The sequence below is a fragment of the Oncorhynchus kisutch genome, linkage group LG29, assembly GCF_002021735.2.
Source record: "Oncorhynchus kisutch isolate 150728-3 linkage group LG29, Okis_V2, whole genome shotgun sequence".
Taxonomy (NCBI): Eukaryota; Metazoa; Chordata; class Actinopteri; order Salmoniformes; family Salmonidae; genus Oncorhynchus; species Oncorhynchus kisutch.
Genome location: NC_034202.2, coordinates 25,934,611 through 25,957,388, shown reverse-complemented (window position 1 = coordinate 25,957,388; position 22,778 = coordinate 25,934,611). Strand labels below are relative to the sequence as shown.

Below are 22,778 nucleotides of genomic sequence, written 5' to 3'. Positions count from 1 at the left end.
ATAGGCACCTGGCGGGGGGTGGTAAGGGCATAGGAGACAGCATCCTCTTTCAGGCGGATTTTGTAGTCACCTTCTATCCTTCCCAGACCAGAAAACACTTTTGGGAATTTATTTTTGAAAACCTCACCTGGGTCCTCCAGTTCGCTCACTCTCTCAATGAGTTGTAATGCTTCAATTGCTGGCAGCCCCAGCAACGGTCTGGCTAGAGAGTCAATGACGAAGACAGGCTGGATGGCACTTTTGTCTTTACTCTCCAGTTTAATCACCAAGTGCCCTACCACTGGTAAAATCTTATTACTGGGCCCGTACAGTTTTTTGTTTGTAGAGAGCAAAGGGCCATCTCTGCTATAGCTATACAGCCTAGTTGGGATAGCTGTCACTGCTGCCCCAGTGTCTAGTTTAAATGACACAACCTCCCCATTGAGTTTAATGTCTGAATGCCAGCCAGTATTGTTTCCCTTTACTTCTCGCAGAAAGATGCTGTCCTGTTGTACCTCCTCTGAAGCCTCATGCATTTGCTTTAATCGACAGACAGCTGAAAAGTGTCCTCTCCTGTGACATTTCCTGCATTCCGCATCTTTTGCTGGGCAATCTTTCCATCTGTGGAAAGGGGATTTCCCACATTTGAGACAAACACTTGAATTAGCTTACTGGTGCTGTCTGTGATTGTTTTCTCCACGTCTGTCTCTGTTCTGTGTTCCCCTCTGTTTTTTTTTTTAGCTCTGTATGAAAATGCATGTATTTCCCCACTGTCTTCGTTCTGCAAGGAGCTGCTGTCGCGCAGTATCGTCTGCTGTCTTTTTACTGTCTCACTCTGCCTAACCTGGTTTACAGCTTTGGACAAGGTAAACTGGGAATCCAACTGTAACTTTTCAGAAAGTGATACATTTCTTATTCCGACTACGATCAGCTTTTCCCTGAGCGCGCCAAACTGACAATGTTCTGCTAGTTTGTGAACAGCTGTGATAAAACTGTCTGTTTGCGCATATTAAACCTAGCTCTCTCAAAAATAATGTTGTGTCTCGCTACAAAATGCGTTTCAAAACAGTCTTTAACGGCACTGTAGTTAAGTTTCTCTTCCTCGGTCAACGTTGAAGCATTTAATATATCCTCGGCTTCATCACCCATAGAGTAGATCAGTGTATTAACTTGAAATGCCTCATTTTTCACGTTTAAGCCTGATGCTACCCTGTACCTTTCAAAGCGCCTGATCCATTTCGTCCAATTTTGAATGTCCATACAAACAAAATTCTCCGGGGGACTAATGCGAAATCCGTCAACACTAGCCACTGTCCTGTCCGTGTTTGAGCCAGAGCCCGTTGAACTCGGAATCGCAAACCCTGAAATCCCGCCAGCTTCTTCCTCTTGCAACATGTTGCTTAGCAGTAACTTAGTCCTTGCTCGTTAGCTAGCAAAATAATGATATGCGCTGTTTTATCTCCAACACTGTGCCCTCCCTGCTTTGAAACAGCCTGAATGTATGATTTACTTGGTACTTCCTTCACGTTTATGTGAATTTTAAAACCACTTCTGACACCATGTAGTATGATCTAAAATAAGGACGTACGACAACGAGGTTCTAGCTCCAGACTGTTTATTAACCTAACCCTTGCATGTCCTACATAGGTACGGATACCCCCAAGGGACATCCTACTACACTCCCTGCCCGTTTCATTACATTGGTGTCAGAAGTGGGATCGGACCTTGCGTCCATTACAGTGCGTGTGCTTGGCCAGTGAGCGTGGCCGATAAGACGTTGAGTCGCAAGCTAGTAGGAGGACAAGCTCTTTGAAAGGAGGGAGTAATGTAACGACCCTGGGTTTATAAGCACAGATATAGACTCTGCTGCTCGAGCATGCGTTTGGGGCACAGTCGATAGCGCGCTAGACTTTGGGCTAGAAGGTTGAGGGTTCGAGGCCTGCTCACTGCCTGTTTCATTACAATACTTTGTCCATAGACTGCTTACAGGGTAAGGAAACCAATATGTCCTTTTGGAATTTGGGTGAACTATCCTGTTTACATCTAAATATTTTCATTATACACAAATCTATCTGTGCCACATTTGGTGCTTTTATTAAAAACTGAACAATTATTATGCTTAGCCACCTAAGTAGTTTCAAAGTAGTCAGCTACTTTCCTTTGTAGTGTGGTTTAGCTACTTTCATCTCAAGGATAGCTGTTCATCCCTTTTCACTAAGTATGAAAGTATGATATAAGAACCTAGCACTGAGGTATACAATTAACGGAAACCTATACGTATTCTCTTTTGAATGTCAGGAGAGGAGAGGCGAATCTTCAGTATGGACAAAGCCCTGTACATCATTGCATAAGAGAGGTAGCGTGAAATCTACTGCTCCACCTGGCGGACAATTGCTGTCGTTTCAATTTGATCTATCGTTGACTGCAAATATAATTACTGTCCATATTACATTTCGCTTTCATTGACCGTATTTGTTTAATGATTCAACTGTATTATTTTTTTCGTTTAGCATTATTTCTGATTACCTTGCTAATGCAACTGTGCATTTGCATAGACTCCTTTTCACCTTTATCGTGGTCCTTCAAGGCAGAATGACGTCAGGATCACAACTTAACCTGCTAGTTGCTAATCACAATATTGACACCAACTACTGCCAATGAAAATTGCACCCCAACGACGAATGACCAATAATAATTGTGTTATCCAAAAAAGGAGGGTCCTCTCGAGGGGCGTGGAAGGTAGGGATCAGGTCGACTGACTGCGATGTGCAAGTAAAACGTGAAATTGGTGAGCTAGTAATTTAACCGAATTGCGCACAATTAAAAGTAATAGTGGTTTATACAACTATTCAAAAAACTGTACGTAATCTGCCCGCTGTGCAAAGGTAATCGGTTCCATGGTAGATAGTGCTTGGCTCGTGCAGCTTACGTTAGCTAGACAAACGTCATAAGTTTACTAAGAGCACGGGACCTTGATACTTTGTTAGGCCTGTAAAGGAACAACCTAGCTGTATAACCAGCTAACGTTGGCACAAGCTGCATATTTGGCAGTGTGGTTTGCTTCTTATAGTTATGTAAATTATTCGTAGTTTGCCGTCAATATTGACAGTGTCAAAACGTGACATTGTTGGTAACGAGTGTTCCAATTCAACCACTTGCTTTAATTAGTGGCCACTTCTAGTTGTTTAACTTGCACAACCTGCAGCATGTTTCAGTCTATACAACGGCGGCCTATAGCGTTATGTGAAATCAGTGTATGTGCTGTTAGGTTTCAAAGCAGTAATGCACTGGGACAGGGAATTGGCAAGGGCAAATCCGTAACCACCTCATGGATGGGACGACGCATTGGCCTGTTGTTGTCATGGCTCCAGAGATCGGGGATGGGCACGAGTGAAAAAGCGAGATCTGACAAGAAGAAGCAAGGCCTGCTGTCAATTTTTGCCAACCATTGTAGCTTTGTGACCGGTCAGAGGCTTCGACGCGCTCATCAGATTGGAGAGCTCTACTCAAACCTGTACTCGGAGCGTACCAGGTGGACTCTGGTAGGAAGCATATGGCGTCGACTCCAGAGCAAGCACGCCTCCACGGGGAAGCTTATGGCTGCACTGGCTGGCGTATTTATGTGGGAGGACGAGAAGGTTCGAGATGACGAACTACACAGGTACATGCTGTTACTTAAAATGAAGCAATAAGGCCAAAGGGGGTGTGATATATGGACAATATATCACTGCAAGGGCAGCTCTTAAAGACGACGCAACGCGGAGTGCCTGGATACAGACCTTAGCCGTGGTATATTGGCGATATACCACAAACCCCCGATGTGCCTTATTGCTATTATAAACTTGTTACCAACGTAAAAATACATGTTTTGTCATACCCCTGCGGCAGTCTGCCAACTAACATTCAGGGCTCGAACCACCCAGTTTATCATGTGAACATTGTGTCCATATTGTACTGTCAACGTATAATAAACAGCGTAGGGGCAGCGTGTGAGTGGCGTCAATAGGCGTGTATGTGTGAGCATATGTAGTTTACAGTACCTTGAAAGTATTCATACCCGTTTGATTCATTCCACATTTTGTTACAACCGGAATTCAAAATGGATTAAATACAATTGTTTTCTCACCCATCTACACACAATACTCCATAATGACAAAGTGAAAACATGTTGAATATTAAATACAGATCTAATTTACATAAGTATTCACACCCCTGAGTCAATACTTTGTATAAGCACCTTTGGCACCGATTACAGCGGTGTCTTTCTGAGTAAGGCTCTAAGTGCTTTCCACACCTGGATGGTGCAACATTTGGCTGTTTTTTTTATTTTCAAATTTCTAAAAGCGCTGTCAAATTGGTTGTTGATAATTTCTAGACAACCATTTTCAGGTGTTGCTATAGATTTTCAAGTACATTTAAGTCAAATCTGTAAATGAGACACTCAGGAACATTCACTCGCTTCTTGGTAAGCAACTGCAGTGGATTTGGCCTGTTTTAGGTTATTATCCTGCTGAAAGGTGAATTCATCTCCCAGTGTCTGGTGGAAAGCAGACTGAGAAAGGTTTTCCTCTAGGATTATGCCTGTTCTTAGCTCCATTCTGTAATATTTTTTTTATCCTGAAAAACTGGCCAGTCCTCTAACAATTACAAACATGCCCATAACATGATGCAGCCACGACAATGCTTGAAAATATGGAGAGTGGTACTCAGTAATGTGTTGTATTGGTTTTGCCCCGAACACAACAAGTAAATTGCTTTGCCACATTTTTTTTTCAGTATTACTTTAGTGCCTTTATTGCAAACAGAATGCATGTTTTGGAGTCTTTTTATTGAGCACCGGCTATCTTCTTTTCACTTTGTCAATTAGATTAGTATTGTGGAGTAACTACAATGTTGATCCATCTTCAGTTTTCTCCTATCACAGCCATTAAACGCTTAACTGTTTTAAAGTTACTATTGGCCTCATGGTGAAATCTCTGAGCAGTTTCCTTCGTTGGTTACCAATGTAAAACGTTTTTATATATATATATATATATATATATATATATATATATATATATATATATATATATATATATATATATATATATATATATATATATATATATATATATATATATATATATATATATATTCACACCCACACAGTGGGGAGAACAAGTATTTGATACACTGTCGATTTTACAGGTTTTCCTACTTACAAAGCATGTAGAGGTCTGTAATTTTTATCATAGGTACACTTCAACTGTGAGAGACGGAATCTAAAACAAAAATCCAGAAAATCACATTGTATGAGTTAAGTAATTTATTGCATGACATAATTGATCACGTACCACCAGTAAGAATTCCGGCTCTCACAGACCTGTTAGTTTTTCTTTAAGAAGCTCTCCTGTTCTCCACTCATTACCTGTATTAACTGCACCTGTTTGAACCCGTTACCTGTATAAAAGACACGTGTCCACACACTCAATCAAACAGACTCCAACCTCTCCACAATGGCCAAGACCAGGGAGGACATCAGGGTTAAATTATAGACCTGCACAAGGCTGGGATGGGCTACAGAACAATAGGCAAGCAGCTTGGTGAGAAGGCAACAACTGTTGGCGCAATTATTAGAAAATGGAAGAAGTTCAAGATGACGGTCAATCACCCTCGGTCTGGGGCTCCATTCAAGATCTCACCTCGTGGGGCATCAATGATCATGAGGAAGGTGAGGGATCAGCCCAGAACTACACGGCAGGACCTGATCAATGACCTGAAGAGAGCTGGGACCACAGTCTCAAAGAAAACCATTAGTAACACACTACGCCGTCATGGAATAAAATTCTGCAGCGCATGCAAGGTCCCCCTGCTCAAGCCAGCGCATGTCCAGGCCTGTCTGAAGTTTGCCAATGACCATCTGGATGATCCAGAGGAGGAATGGGAGAAGGTCATGTGGTCTGATGAGACAAGAATAGAGCTTTTTTGGTCTAAACTCCACTCGCCGTGTTTGGAGGAAGAAGGTTGAGTACAATCCCAAGAACGCCATCCCAACCGTGAAGAATGGAAGTGGAAACATCATTCTTTGGGGATGCTTTTCTGCAAAAGGGACAGGACGACTGCACCGTATTGAGGGGAGGATGGATGGGGCCGTGTATCGCGAGATCTTGGCCAACAACCTCCTTCCCTCAGTAAGAGCATTGAAGATGGGTCGTGGCTGGGTCTTCCAGCATGACAATGACCCGAAACGCACAGCCAGGGCAACTAAGGAGTGGCTCCGTAAGAAGCATCTCAAGGTCCTGGAGTACCTGAACCCAATAGAACATCTTTGGAGGGTGCTGAAAGTCCGTATTGCCTAGTGACAGCCCCGAAACCTGAAGGATCTGGAGAAGGTCTGTATAGAGGAGTGGGCCAAAATCCCTGCTGCAGTGTGTGCAAACCTGGTCAACAACTACAGGAAGCGTATGATCTCTGTAATTGCAAACAAAGGTTTCTGTACCTGATGTATCAAATACTTATGTCATGCAATAAAATGCAAACGAATTGCTTAAAAATCATACAATGTGATTTTCTGGATTTTTGTTTTCGATTCCGTCTCTCACAGTTGAAGTGTACCTATGATAAAAATCACAGACCTCTACATGCTTTGTAAGTAGGAAAACCTTCAAAATCAGCAGTGTATCAAATACTTGTTCTCCCCACTGTATATATAATTATTTTTGACCCATTTAGCAATAGGTGTCCTTCTTTGCAAGGCATAGGAAATCCTCCCTGATCTTGTGGTTGAATCTGTATTTGAAATTTGACCTTATAGATAATTGTGTCTGTGGGGTACAGAGATGAGGTAGTCATTCAAAAATCATGTTAAACACTTATTACACACAGTCCATGCAGCTTATCGTGACTTGTTAAGCAAATGTTTACTGCTAAATGTATTTAGTCTTGCCATAACAAAGGGGTTGATTAATTGATGGAGTATTGTGTGTAGGCCATTGACAATATTTTTTTCAATTAATACATTTTTAAAATTCAGGCTTTTCCAACAATGTGGAAAAAGTAAAGGGGTGTGAATACTTTCTGAAAGGTGTGTGTTGGTGTAGTATGTATGGGTAGATTCCAGTGTGTTCATAGAGTCAGTGCAAGCGTCAGTGCAAATAAGAAAGGAGGTCAATTCAAATAGTCAGGGTAGCCATTTGATTACTGACAGTTTTATGGTTTGGGGGTAGAAACTGTTCAGGAGCCTTTTGGTCCCAGACTTGGTGCTTGGGCACCGCTTAACATGCGGTAGCAGAGATGACGGTCTATAGCTGTGTTGTTAATGAGTATATACTACATACTATTAGTTCATTTTAGTATACTGTAAACAAATTGTATCCTTTCAGTTGAGCATACTAGCGCTTCGGCTGTCTACCGGAAGTTGATGCTGTTGCTATGCAACTTCTTGCTAGCTTGTTAGCGTAACAAATTACTAGCTAGACATTTTACGATTTGGGGTGTATTCGTAAATTCAATCTAGAGTGCCAGGGTGCGCTCTAGGCGTTCGTAATTGCAGACCGTTGTTTGTCAGATTTTCCGTTCATAAATTCAGAGTGTTTCGCTCTCAGAGAGCGTCACTGGACGCTCTGGCCGAGGAGTCGAGTTGAGCCGAGCGTTCTGCAGTCAAGCACCCAAGCTAACAGCTTAGTTGGCTAGCTTGCTAATTCCTGACACAAATGAGAGAAGGCCTCAATCTGACCATTTTTAATTGCCCTAGCAGAGCTGGTTAGGCTGTTTTCATGTTATCCAGAGCATTTGTGATTGTAACTGTGCTGCTGGCAACAATTTAATTCCACTTTTTTTGGAGACGTTTACTGACACCGGCCGTATATTCAATGGGGTTTTTAGCGTTTGTAAATTCATCAGGTATTCTGCGCTCTGGCTCTCTCTGAAATCGGAGTAGATAGTTAATTCTGGCTATGTCCATTGTGGACGCACAACGACTATACATTGCTCAACATTTCCTTAACATTTGTCATAATGCAATGAGTTTGTATACGCTCTCGTCGGACTTCGGCTGCATATTTTCCACTATTTTCTTAAAATCTGAAAACGTTGTGAAGCCACGACCATTTTCTGAATTGCATTACTTGCCTTAAAAGCAAGGAAATATTGTCCACTGCTTGTATACTTTGTATTTTGTCTAATTTAGTACAACATCTGGGAACATTTGGCATACTAACTATGACCAATAAGCATACTACATACTAAATTCACGTCAGAAATAGTAAGGTTAGTGCGGTTTAGTATGAGTATTCGAACACAGCTTATGACTTGGGTGGCTGGAGTGTTTGACACATTTTAGGGCCTTCCTCTGTCACCGCCTGGTATAGACATCCTGGATGTCAGGGAGCTTGACCCTGTGATTTACTAGTCCGTACGTATTACCCTCTGTAGCGCCTGACGGTCGAATGCTAAGCAATTGCAATACCAATCTGGGATGCAGCCAGTCAAGCTGCTCACAGTGGTGCAGCTGTTGGACTTTTTGAGGATCTGAGGGTCCATGTCAAATCTTTTTAGCCTGCTGAGGGAGTAGAGGTGTTGTCGTGCCCTCTTCACGACTGTGTTGGTGTGTTTTGGAACATGATAGGTCCTTATTGATGCGGACACCGAGAAACCTTAAGCTCTTGACCCGCTCCACTACAGCCCCGTCGATGTGAATGGGGGGCATGCTCGGCCCTCCTATTCGCCACAATCTTTTGTCGTTGAAGGAGAGGTTTTTGTCTTTGCACTACACTGCCAGGCCTCTGACCTCCCTATAGGATTTCTCATCATTGGTGATCAAGCCTACCAGCTAGGCTTGGGCAGTATGCCTTATATGCTGTATATCGGGGTATTTGAAAATAGCCACAGGATGGTTTTTCAGTACCATTAAACTTTTTAATAAAAAATAAATAAAACGTTTTCAATAAATGTATTTTCTAAGGTTGAAGGGTGGGAACCTGGTTACTGAGATTTACTGCCCCAAACCACTCCCTGTTCCCCGGATAAATAACTGTGAGAAACCGGTCAATTTTAATTCATTATTTATATGAACATTATGGTGTGAAATGGAACTGTTACATTTTATGCAATAATATAATTCTGGCTTCTCTACGGCCTCTGCATGATGAAGGGTGGGCACAGACCGCCCATCCCAGTATGGAGCTCAGTTCACATTGCATGTAGACCTGTCTCATGTTAACTTTTTTTTATTGTGACTGGTAGGCCTACATTTGCTGCAGCATAGCCTATACTACAGTAATATAAAGACTGAATGCGCTTCTAATTTACACATCTCCATCTGGCTTTCGGAGGTCACCTTGTTTTTTAAAAATTGTAAAGTCTTTTTTTATAAAACAGCCTATTATAAGAATATCGTTGCTTTAAATAAGTGCACGCGCAAGCACTCTCTCGCAATCTTCCTATCGCTACATCAACTCCATTGAAATTGCATCCAAAATAGATAATCTTGTTCTAGATTGAGATATAGACGCATGCATGCATGCATGCATGCATACAGTACCAGTCAAAAGTTTGTACACACCTACTCTTTATTTGTACTATTTTCTACATTGTAGTATAATAGTGAAGACATCAAAACTATGAAATAACACATGGAATCATGTAGTAACCAAAAAAGTGTTAAACAATAAACAAATCAAAATATATTTTATATTTTACCTTCTTGAAAGTAGCCACCCTTTGCCTTGATGACAGCTTTGTACACTCTTGGTATTCTCTCAACCAGCTTCATGTTGTAGTCACCTGAAACACACTTCAATTAACAGGTATGCCTTGTTAATTTCTGAAAAGGAAAGAAATTCCGATGTTGTGACAAGGTAGGGTAGGTATATAGAAGATGGCCCTATTTGGTAAAAGACCAAGTCCATATAATGGCAAGAAGCTCAAATAAGCTAAGAGAAATGACAGTCCATCATTACTTTAAGACATGAAGGTCAGTCAATCCAGAAAATTTGATATTTTTTTTCAAGTGCAGTCGCAAAAACTATCAAGCGCTATGATGAAACTGGCTCAAATGAGGACCGCCACAGGAAAGGAAGACCCAGAGTTACCTCTGCTGCAGATGATAAGTTCATTAGAGTTACCAGCCTCAGAAATGGCAGCGCAAGTCAATGCTTCAGAGTTTATGTAACAGTCACATCTCAACATCAACTGTTAAGAGGAGAATGCGTGAATCAGGCCTTCATGGTCGAATCGCTTCAAGGAAACCACTACTAAAGGACACCAGTAAGAAGAGACTTGCTCGTGTTTCTTGGCCCAAGCAATGAACATTAGACCGGTGGAAATCTGTCCTTTGGTCTGATGAGTCCAAATTGGAGATTTTTGGTTCCGTGTACCACTCTCCATGTCTTTGTGAGACGCAGAGTAGTTGAACGGATGATCTCCGCATGTGTGGTTCCCACTTTGAAGCATGGAGGAGGTGTGATCGTGTGGGGGTGCTTTGCTGGTAACATTCTAATTTATTAAGAATTCAAGACACACTTGCGCCATACCATCTGGTTTGCGCTTAGTGGGACTATATTTTCTTTTTCTTTCTTTTGTTTTTTAAACTCTGTTTATTAAGTTTTACACACACAGACAGACAAGACAACACAAAGCAATATAAATAATATACTCAACTAGAAAAAAGAAGAAAAAAAATATCTTTAAAGATACCATACTTTAGACAAGTTAAACACACCAGGCAGAAGGCTACAAAGGTTAAAGGGCAATCTATAGTACAGGGACAGAGCAAACACCTCACCATTGTTCCTGTAAACAGTCAAGAGCTAAGGGTGGAGAAATGCAACCACTCAGACAGTCATGGCCACAGACCGATCATCCACTGGACCAAAAATAAAGTTTACAATGTTTTAAAATAAATTAAAAAATAGAATGATTATTCATGTAGGCGTGAACAAAATGTAAAAATAACTGGGAAAAACAAGCTCACACTTCAGTCTCTGCCCGGGCAAGAAGATGAACAAGGCATCTGTGGGTCACAATCAATAAGCACATGGACCTTAAAACTTCTTAGAGATAGGGGGCAGCATTTCCACTTTTTGATAAATAGCGTGCACAATTTCAACTTCCTGCTACTCATGCCAGGAATATATTATATGTATATGATTAGTAGGTGTGGATAGCAAACACTCTGAAGTTTCTAAAACTGGTTCAATCATGTCTGTGACTATAACAGAACTTATGTAGCAGGCAAAACTCCAAGGAAAAACTGTTCAGAAAAAAAATTATCCTCTGACAGTTCCCTCAGTTGAAATTAGATAGTGCCCATTTTACAGTTCCTACGACTTCCACAGGATGTCACCAGTCTTTGGAATTAGGTTGAAGTTAATCATTGGTGAAACGAAGAAGAGGCACACCCTGGAATAACGTTACACTGTTGAGAGTTACGCAAGAGGGAAAAAGGGGCATGTTTAGTTTACTTTCTCTATCGAATACAGTTTGCCCCGTCTACAATTTGATCAATTTATTAACGTTAAAAAATACCTAAAGTTGTATTACAAAAGTAGTTTGAAATATTTTGGCAAAGTTTATAGGCAACTTTTGAAATGTTTTGTAGTGATGTGTTGTGTTTTGGAAAACAGTTTTTTTCCGGATCAAACCTGCTTTATAAATGGACATTTTGGCTATACATGGACGGCATTAATCGAAAAACAGGACCAATTGTGATGTTTATGGGACATATTGGAGTGCCAACAAAGAAGCTCGTCAAAGGTAATGCATGTTTTATATTTTATTTCAGCGTTTTGTGTAGCGCCGGCTATGCTAATTCTATTGTTTACAACTCGTTCAGGTGGTTCAGGGGGATGCATTCTATCAGATAATAGCTTCTCATGCTTTCGCCGAAAAGCATTTTTAAAATCTGACATGTTGGCTGGATTCACAACGAGTGTAGCTTTAATTGAGTACCCTGCATGTGTGATTTAATGAAAGTTTGAGTTTTATCGCGTTTTATTTGAATTTGGCGCTATGCATTTCCCGAGGCTATTGGCCACTAGCGTCTCACTATCCCTAAGAGGTTTTAACAAGACATTTGCGGAGTGGTTGAAAAATGTGTTTTAATGACTCCAACCTAAGCATGTAAACTTCCGACTTCAACTGTAGTTTAGGCTTACATTAGGCGTATGATTCCTACCTTTTTGAGTAGCATACCCTTTGCCTTTCTTCCTGTGCCAATTACATTTGCCTGAACCTACTGTCAAGTTACCAGGTTGTTAGCTAGCTAGGTAACATGACCGAACAGTCTTATCAAACCAATAATTAGCGAACCCGGGATTAGTACAACACAGCCTGCGACATGTTTGTAAAATTATATCAATGTGCACGAATCCCATTTTAAAATAGGTATCTCCAGTAATATGGGTCACATTTTTAAAAACCATATAGGCTCGAGACAAGCCTTTTTCTTTGCTGTGAAGCTGCAAGCAGGCCTGTCGCCAAACAGTGCTCCATTTTACCCCTCTGACACTGAGGCTGCATGACAGTGAACTTCAAACTCAGACTGGTCTGTGCTCTTGGTTATAACAGGCTATTTGAAATCATACAATGTATCAACATTGCTCGCTTTGTGCGCTGCTCCAATGTAACAAATTTACAAATCTAACAGACTCATCAGGGTCTGCATCCCTGCTCTCCATCACTGCTAAATGTATATATTTTGTTTTAACTGACTGAGGATGTGCATGAAGAGCAGAAGGAGAGAAGCATGTGAGGGAGGGCTGGTAGAGGGTTATGCTGGCTGATTACAGCTGCTACACGTGATGTGAGCATGGAAGTGAATATGATTGGACCTGTGCATACCAGAGACTAGTGGCTGTTGCTTCAATTCAACTGAATTTATAAACATTTTGTAACAGTTTTTTTAGATCGCTAGGGCTGGAAAAAGTCAGTATCATATGAAATGGTGCTACGGTATTCCAAAATGTTGGTATCATGACATTTTGGTACTGTGATATTACCGTGTTAAGATCTCTATCACTGCACACTTCCCCAGATGTGGACTAGAGCTCCAAGCTTTGGAGAAGGTGAAGAATCTGAGTGCATCTTCAGAAAAGGAGAAGGCTGCAGGGCAGGTCGAGACCGGCTGGGAGGTTGTCATGGAGAAGAATAACTTCAAAGTGTGGAGGCGGCCCATCGAGGGAAGCCACTTGTGGGAATACAGAGGTCAGCCTGCATTGTCACTTATAGCTTTGTTGTGCTTCTACACCTGCATTGCTTGCTGTTTGGGGTTTTAAGCTGGGTTTCTGTAGTGACATCAGCTGATGTAAGAAGGTCTTTATAAATAAATGTAATTGATTGTTGACACTTAGAATGAGTATTCAGACCCCTTCACTTTTTACACATTTTGTTACAGCCTTAATCTAAAATGAGGAAATGTTTATTTAATCCAATCTACACACAATACAACATAATGACAGGTTTTTAGAAATGTTTGCTAATAAATAAAAAAACTTTACAAAAGTATTCAGACCGTTTGCTATGAGTCTCCAAATTGAGCTCAAGGGCATTCTGTTTCCATTGATTTGGACATGATTTGGACATGATTTGGAAAGACACTCACCTGTCAATAAGGTCCCACAGTTGACAGTGCATGTCAGAGCAAAAACCAAGCCATGAGGTTGAAGGAATTGTCCGTAGAGCTCCGAGACAGGATTGTGTTGAGGCACAAATTTGGAGAAGGGTACCAGAGAGTATCTACAACATTGAAGGTCTGGTAGCCCCCATTCTTAAATGGAAGAAGTTTGTTCCCGCCAAGACTTCGTAAAGCTGGCCACCCAGCTAAACTGAGCAATCAGGGTGTCACGCCTGCTCCCCCTCTCTGGTGCTCGAAGCCGCCAGGCTCCCCAGCATTACACACTCCTGCCACCATCGGTACTCCTGCCTTTCCCCGTCTTGCGCATCAGCGTGTTATTGGAATCACCTGGACTCAATCATCTGATTATTACTTCCCCTATATTTGTCAGTTCCCCATCTCTGTTCCCTGCTGCTGCAGTGATTGAAGAATGTTGTTGTTTTGCCTGTGTGCTGACGCTGTACTTGTCTTGTTTCATGTCTGTTCCTTATTAAATGTTGACTCCCCGTACCTGCTTCTGATCTCTGGCGTCAGTCCTTACACAGGGGAGAAGGGCCTTGGTCAGGGAGGTGACCAAGAACCCGAAGGTCACTCTGTCAAAGCGCCAGAGTTCCTCTGTGGAGATGGGAGACCTTCCAGAAGGACAACATCTCTGCAGCACTCCACCAATCAGGCCTGGGCAGTGGGCAGAAGGAAGCCACTCCTCAGTAAAAGACACGACAGTCCGCTTGGAGTTTGTCAAAAGGCACCTAGAAACTCTTAGACCATGAGAATCAAGGTTCTCTGGTCTGATGAAACCAAGAATGAACTCTTTGGCCTTAATGCCAAGTGTCACGTCTGGCGGGAACCTGGCACCATCCCTACAGTGAAGCATGGTGGTGGCAGCATCATGTTGTGGGGATGTCTTTCAGCGGCAAGGACTGGGAGACTAGTCAGGATCGAGGCAAAGTACAGAGATCCTTGATGATAACCAGCTCCAGAGCACTCAAGATGAAGGTTCACCTTCCAACAGGACAACGACCCTAAGCAAACAGCCTAGACAACACAGGAGGGGCTTCGGTACAAGTCTCAATGTCCTTGAGTGGCCCAGCCAGAGCCGGACTTGAACCTGATCGAACATCTCTAGAGAGACCTGAAAATACCTGTGCAGCGACACTCCCCATCCAACCTGACCGAGCTTGAGAGGATCTGCAGAGAGAATGGGAGAAACCCAAATACAGGTGAGCCAAGCTTTTAGCGTCATACCAAAGAAGACTCGAGGCTGTAATCGCTGCCATAGGTGTTTCAACAAAGTACTGAGTAAAGGGTCTTGGATACTTGGGTAAATTAGATTTTTTTAAATATATATGTTCGCAAAAAAATGTTAACTTCTTTTTGCTTTGTCATTATTGGCTATTGTGTGTAGATTGAGAAACAATATAATACATTTTAGAGTAAGGCTTTAGCTTAACAAAATGTGAAGTCAAGGGGTCTGAATACTTTCCGAATGCCCGGTACCTTTTCTATCTGGCATGTCATAATTTCATCAACCTTTTTGATGTACATTTGCACTCTTTTCCCTCTTCTTATTGCCATGATCATCATCTACATGTCGGAGTGTCATTATTAACACTCAACACACTTTTCCCTCTAATCTTTTCACAGTCTTGGGTTCTTACAACGATGTCACCCCCAGACAGTTCTTCAATGTTCAGGTACTAAGCAGGTTTATTTTATGCAAACTGTCTTGACTTGGTATAATAGTTAAATTTTTTATGTTTAAAAAATGTGTGCAAGAGAACTTGTACCTTCACTAACCACAAGTTTCCATCGCAACTTTTTATGCGAGTGTAGTATACGTCGTATTTAAAAAATTTAATGACGCGCCTGATGAAAACAGAACATTTGTCGGTAGACTTTCCAAATGTCGACAATACAAAGTACGCTAGACAAGGTGGGATACTTTTGATGTTGGTAAAATACATATTATGCGAGAAATGCTTTTATGCGCCAATATTGATATAATAACCATCATATCGAAGTGAACTTGGTGACATGTATTGTGGTCCTCTCACTACAACTTGTCAGGAAAGAATGTGTTATAGTAGGGTACAGATGAAATAAGTTATGAACTTCACAGGGTGGTGAAAGTTCAAGGTTATGAGCTTGATGCTTCTTTCCAATAAATATGAATGGTCTTATTCTGGTGACAGGATCATTGATGCTTGGCTGCCATTTGACAAATAGAAATAATATCGCTCTTTTGTCTATAATAATCTCACTGTATCTGCGAGCTGTTGGCTAGAGTGCATGTGCCAATAACAGAACTCTCTATATAATGCAGAACAAAATGTGTGAGCAAACCATCAGTGTTAAAGGCAATGGAAACGAATTTAATTTGTATTATTCATGGAAATGTAAGTGAAAAAGATATTGATGTGCGCTATGTCACACACAGCGTTTTATCCCCAACAAGTCAATTTAATGGAAAAGCATCTCTGTGGGGAAAAAGTTTATATTGTTATGCGGATTTTAGAATATTCACATGAAAGTCTGTCGCCAATTGGATGGAAACCTAGCTAATGAACCTGTTAAGAAATGATTCAGTAGAAAATGTGCAAGTGGCTTGTGTGTACATTCAGCACCTGAAGTCCTGTATGTTCAAACACTCCCTTTGTGTGTCTGTGTGCTTATTGCCATATGTGTCTGTCTACCCAAATGCCCTTGTTTGTGTGGAGATATGTAGCTCTACGTGTTGTATGTGTGTGCTAAATTTAAGCCTCTGTTCCTCTCGTCTCACGCACTGCCCTTTGCCACAGTTGGACACTGAGTACAGGAAAAAGTGGGACGCTCTAGTTCTTAAGCTGGAGGTGGTGGACAGGGACGTCAACACAGGCTCAGAGGTTGTACACTGGGCCACGCATTTCCCTGTAAGTTCCCCCCTGCCAACTCACACACTAGAAATGCAGAACTCGTGCTTATCAAAGTCATGCACTTGCAATATGCTTTCATTTCCTCAGTGGTTTCTCTGTTACATTGTAACATTTCTAGACTGAGTTCTGCATGTTTTTGCCTTGTTCATGTGTTCTCGATTTGATTATTACAGATATGCAAGCATACAGTGTTGTATTTTATGGAAGAAAACAATGTTTCCCTGAAATAAGGGCTGTGTCATAGTCTACAGATGACAACAATAAGTTATCCTACATTTTTGATTTGTTGTATTGTCTTCTCACAGTATCCCATGTACTCACGAGACTATGTTTATGTGCGTCGCTATGATGTTGATGTGGAGAATAATCTGATGGTCCTGATCTCCAGGTGAGTGACTTCATGTCAAGTAGTTATATTGAAATGAAGGCTGTCAAAAGCTATACAAATATTTAAGTTCATCGTATGGTTTTCTGTTGGTAACTAAGATTAATCACATTTGTGATTGTTCAAATACGACCCTAATTAAAGATGTTTCCATTTTAAACCATATTGGGTTGTAGATATAATATATTTTGATTATAAGGGAGGAAAACTCCAGTAACATCAGCCAGGTTAATGTAAAATAGCATTCAGCTAGCTATTATATTTATATTTTTCTTCTGATCTGTTCTTCAAAATGAACTAGTCAAGCTTCTACCTACTAGCGAATGGGGATAATTTGCTTAAATCTTTTGACCTGAGAACTATAACGAAAACAATCGCTAAATGGAATGGAAGTTCTGTTCTGATTTTAAAATCTGTGTGAAATTGAGTAGAATCTAGAGGCATTCAGCGATGGCATTCTACATTTTCTCATTTGGTTAGCTTGGAAAACGTACAGAAATTTCAACCACAAACACATTCCCAAGTGTTTCTTTAGATAACAAGAAAAAAAACATTTGCACAGAAGTAGCGAGCTAGTTAAAGGGATAGTTCAGGATTTTGGCAATGAAGCCATTTTCCCCAGAGTCCGATTAACTCATTTTTATCTTTGCATCCAGTATGAAGGTAGTGAGGTAGTTTGTGAGCCAATGCTAACTAGCGTTAGCGCAGTGACAGTCTGTGGCATCTACTAGCAGTTACTATAGACTTCCAGTCATTGCGCTAATGCTAGTTAGCAATTGCACAAACATTAGTAATTTCATTTGAACTGCACGCAGAGACATAAAAATGGTATCCACGAGTTCATCGGAGTCTGGGGAAGAATATAAAGGGCTTCATTGACAAAATCCTGAACTATCCCTTTATACCATATAAAGACTGTTCACACCATGGGGAAGCCATAGGAAAAGGAATCTGGTTGATATCCCTTTTAAATGGAGCGACGGCAGGCTATGGAACAGAGAGCTTTCAGGAAAAACAGCACTTCCAGGTTGGATTTTCCTCAGGTTTTCACCTGCAATATCAGTTCTGTTATATTCACAGACAATATTTTGACCGTTTTGGAAACTTTAGTGTTTTCTATCCTAATCTGACAATTATATGCATATTCTGGGCCTGAGAAATAGGCAATTTCATTTGGGTATGTTTTTTCATTTAAACATCAAAATACTGCCCCCTACAATCAACAGGTTAAGGGCTTGTAAGTAAGCATTTCGCATTAAGGCCGGTACCTGTTGTTATTTTGGGTTGAACTGAACAGTATAAAACAATCAGAATGGAGAAAGACCCATTGAACTCACTTTGATGGTATGTTGCCACCATAGGGTCACAAAGTACTCCTAAAGCAAATGTAGAACTTTAAATTTTTCTAAAACAAAATACTGTCAAATTTGAAAAATACCATGATATATTTTGGTCGTATTGCCCAGCACTACTTTTTGTGTAAATTTGATTTGTTTATGCTTGGAATACTATTTATTTTTCTCCCGTCCTTTTTTTGTGCCATTTTAGAGCGGTTCAACATCCTGGAGTCCCGGAAACTCAGGACTACGTCAGAGTCCACTTATACCAGTCCAAGATGGTCATCCGACCTCACAAGACCTTTGATGAGGTGTAAAGAGTTTATCATAAAACTTAGATAATGTCATAATTGGGCAATATTTAGTTATGTGTGTGCATGTTGAATTACAGTATCTGACCTTATGTCGTCCTGTCCCACAGAATGGCTTTGACTACCTTCTGACCTACAGCGACGACCCTCAGACTGCCTTTCCCCGCTACTGTGTGAGCTGGATGGTGTCTAGTGGTGAGCTCTCTTTTCTTTTCATGGAGCTTAATGATTATCCCCAGGTGTAAACTGGATGTAGTCATTGTTGGAATATCAACAATAAAAAAACATATTTATCTGAATAGACATAGAATTGCTTCACTGAAGGGCAGTATGGCACAAAAGTAAGTCAAATCCTGATCTTTCAATCAAATGCAGCCACTGACTATGCACAATTATTGAGACCTAACTCAATGAGCCAGGGATCATTTTATTTTTAGCTTGAGGTAGCTGGGGTACAGTAACTGGCGGATTCAACATGCCCAACAAGCTGAATCTGCTGGTATTGTAGCTCAGTGCTTTGTTTCTTGGTCTGATTTACTTTTATCTGGATGGAAAGTCATCTTGGGGCCTATTCAGTCAAACCCTTTTTTCTTTAAAAAAAAATATATAAATACGTCATTATGGTCTACAGTCTCTTATCAGATGATGGTGGTTTTCCATGTGGTTGTATGTTATCCTCAGTCCTGGTTATTAAATGTAGCCCTCCTCCCTCATAGGTATGCCTGACTTTCTGGAGAAACTACATACTGCAGCCCTTAGGGCTAAGAACCTGGAGGTAGGGATCTACGACTATGCCAGTGTCATAAAGTCCAATGACACCAAGCACCAGCCCAGCCAGGACCGCCTTGGGGACAACACTCGCCCTGGGCAAATCTACGCTTAAGGGACCATGTCTTTTTAGCAGTGGTGGGGAGTTTGATTTAACCTGCACCTGCTCACATACAACAACCCTCCAAACTCACAAGCTTTTGGACACAAGGGTGGATGGGATATAATGAAACTGGAATATACTTTTGTTGAAGATATTCAGTACTTGTTCCACAGACTGGTTATTGATAACATAATTGTAATGAACAGCATGGACTGTACCAACAAGCAGTTGAGTCCTTCGGAGAAAGGACTCCGCTTTTGCTGCCAGGAGGATATTCACTGGGACTTCCTGTCTTTGCTACACTTGTACTAGACAGCCAACATCCTCATGCCTCATTTTGCTAACTATCTGCTTCACCAACTAGTGAGACAGCTAAAAAAAATACTACCCCTATAGAGATGTTGCCAAAGCATTTTCTCCCTCCATCCACCATGTCTACTAGTTTCTTCCAGCCACTTTGTTTGGATCCCTTATCTGGTCACATCAGCACTTAAATATCTCACTGTAAAGGCTTCGCTGCATAAATACATACCTATAGTTATTTCATACAACAGAGAAAGAAGAACATCAATAATTAAACCCGCTGTGATATCAGGAACACGCTTTGGAGCTGAATGCCCTGGCATATTGACTTCCACAGACAAGTGGATTTAAGGGCTCTTGTGGTCTTTCACATTTTGGGATTGATGTTTTGCTCTCTGCAGAACTGAGGTTCTAACCTTTTTTTGTCTGTCACGCCTTGTCTGTGTTTTAAACTGCCAGGTCACGACACTTCTAACAGCCTTCTGAAGATTACCAGTGTCTTCCTGTCCACAAGGTGTCTTATGGTAACTGCAAAAGTCCTCAGTAACTATGGTACAAATGCTTGATGTTTTTTTATTTCACTCGCATTGCAGTTCCCGTCCATGTTAAAATGTCCTTATCAAAAAACAATATGTAATAAAAAAAGTGTGTTTTCTTGTGCCACCAAACTATCTGTATTTCAATTGAATGGATATGACTGAAATACTGTTTCTTACTGAGAACTTCAAAGTTCAAAGTTATGGAACAGACATGATTAAAACCGAATGCTCGCTAGATTGCGCTACAGAGGAATATGTTTGTTTGCTAAACTCTTACTGTACCTTAACAGTGAAAGTAGTGCATCAATTTTTCTATTACTGATGAACTTTGGAAGGCAAGGGTTTAGTAAAATCATGCGTGTATGTGTAATCTTTATTGCATTTTATACTTTTTTCCCCCCAGTCTTGATATGTAAATGGTTCTGCAAACTACTTAGACCTAATCTTATTAACTGTTTGACTCACTGGAGTAAGGGGCATGTGTGAATTCTCTGCTCAGCTTGACAATCTGGTACAATTGAAGGAGCACCTTTTCTGTATGTACATTTTTCCCCCTGTTACTGATATTGGTATAAACAGAGAATTTTCCAGGCAAAGTTTCATTCATTTATGGTACCAGTATACATGCATGACTACAGTTCCATGAAAACGGATTGTTGGTAGGTCACAAATACTGAGATAGAAATGTAAAAATTAATTGAAGTTGCATTGAAAAGATACCATAGTTCAATACATTCAAATGCCAAGGGGCACTTTTTGTAATTCCTTGGGTCCCACATATCAAATCATTTCTGGGTAACAACTGTACCTTACTATAATAGATTATTTTAAAATGGGCAAAAAAAAACTCAATTTAGCTAGGACTATCTGGGAGTGGTCTAGCTGCTATTGGCAGACACGTGCATAACAAGAGTTCCTAACCAATTTACAGCATGGTGATCTCACTAAGGAAAGCTCACACTCCCGCTCATGCAAACCTGATTAGAAGGCCCCGTGTAGATTGTATTTTCAACCAGCAACTATCAGGAAATAACTCATGTTTTTAAATTTAATTTAAAATTTTAACATTTGATAGTTTCATCGGCTGCTGTACTGTATGCTATAAAACACACGTTTGACTCCACTGGGCCTTTAAGATAACTTACTCCCATGAAGTCTGAAATAACAAAAGATCGTTTACCTACTCTTATCTTTGTGATAAACACACAGGTGAAGAAATTGTTTTACTGTCCGCAGTATATGATTGTCAGCATATGGTGTGTTTTGATATATTGTACATGTGAGAGGAAATGAATTCCCTATAGTTGAGTGTTTGTTTAGTGATGGTCAGCTATGTGTATGCAGAGCATAAAACTTTGGTTTCTATATTGAACTACTGTATGCAATGTATGAGAATGTAAATCTGGTGATTGTAACACTTTGGTGTGCTATCCCTTTCTAGACTACAATTGTGTGTTCAATATACTGTTTATATATTTTTTTCAACATGCAGTTTACCACCTTGGATATGATTTCCAGAAGTTGATTCCTTTAGAAATTGTGTAAAATATATTGATTAAAAAGAATTGGGAAAATTTATGGAACCTGGCAAGAATTTAGTTGTCATTGTATGATTCCATGTTGAAATTGAGCAACTAATATGATTCAATAAACCAATTTGAAGTATACTGTATGTTGCCTTAATCTTTGGTTACACTATAACTAGTGAAAAAGTATTTTAAAATAGTTTATAACGGGTCATTATCTAGTTCACCTGCTTTAGCAAGTGTAGTGCCAATGTTTTCATCAAATACCACCTGAGCATCCTGTTTTGTGCCTGCATAACAGGAATTTGACCCAGGAGTCATTCCTGTAAGTTGTGTGGTTTTTACTCTTTCAATACCAAGCTGCTCCTTCCTGGATGTGTTATTTTGTTTTTGTACAATGGCTTCAACGCCCCCTGAAAAACAACTGATGGGTTATGAACCAGGACATAAAATGTACTGTTTGATCCACTAGTCACTCAGATCACTCAGAAGGCAAAAACATTACTAGTAGTAATGTGGTATATTGTTAATTTCATTACCAAAATAGAACAAAAGAGACCCAATGTTCACCTGCCACTTTTTAAGGTAACCGTGGTAATGTGACTCGGGTCATGTTTGTGCCTGTGAGATTGACCCAGCTTGTGAACAAAATAATGTAAATAGCCAAGAAACCCAAGGACAAAGTCTCACTTCAGTATAATTTTGTGTCATTTAAATTTGACATTTTTATGCCTGGGCGCACGTGAAGAGCTGAATGAAAGAATCATTTTTAGAAGCGTTGCGCACAGACATAATTTGTCAAATTCGAATGAATTTCCTCATCCCTATAGGCTGTCTCATCATTGTTGGTAATCAGGCCTACCACTGTTGTGTCGTCTGCAAACTTGATTGAATTGGAGGTTTGCGTGGCCACGCAGTCATGGGTGAACAGGGAGGACAGGAGGGGGCTGAGCACGCACCCATGTGGGGCCCCTGTGTTGAGGTTCAGCATTGTGGAGGTGCTGTTTCCTACCTTCACCACCTG

General features: G+C 40.7%; 1 protein-coding gene across 1 annotated transcript; it reads left to right on the top strand.

Annotated features, from left to right (window-relative positions):
* The first annotated feature begins 2,718 nt into the window (after nucleotides 1–2,718).
* LOC109874434 (stAR-related lipid transfer protein 7, mitochondrial) lies at nucleotides 2,719–21,898 on the top strand. The gene is made up of 8 exons (XM_020466332.2): nucleotides 2,719–3,640; nucleotides 12,992–13,161; nucleotides 15,215–15,264; nucleotides 16,369–16,479; nucleotides 16,788–16,870; nucleotides 18,416–18,515; nucleotides 18,626–18,710; nucleotides 19,232–21,898. The coding sequence occupies exons 1-8, from the start codon at nucleotides 3,186–3,188 to the stop codon at nucleotides 19,396–19,398; spliced, it is 1,221 nt and encodes a 406-aa protein (XP_020321921.1). The 5' UTR covers nucleotides 2,719–3,185; the 3' UTR covers nucleotides 19,399–21,898.
* Nucleotides 21,899–22,778: the final 880 nt, after the last annotated feature.

Bases quoted from the DNA above. Each gene is read 5' to 3' on its own strand.
- LOC109874434 (XM_020466332.2), top strand. From the start codon at position 3,186: ATGTTTCAGTCTATACAACGGCGGCCTATAGCGTTATGTGAAATCAGT. The intron at 13,162-15,214 runs GTCAGCCTGCAT...ATCTTTTCACAG, and splicing joins CCACTTGTGGGAATACAGAG to TCTTGGGTTCTTACAACGAT. The intron at 18,516-18,625 runs GTGTAAAGAGTT...CCTGTCCCACAG, and splicing joins CTCACAAGACCTTTGATGAG to AATGGCTTTGACTACCTTCT.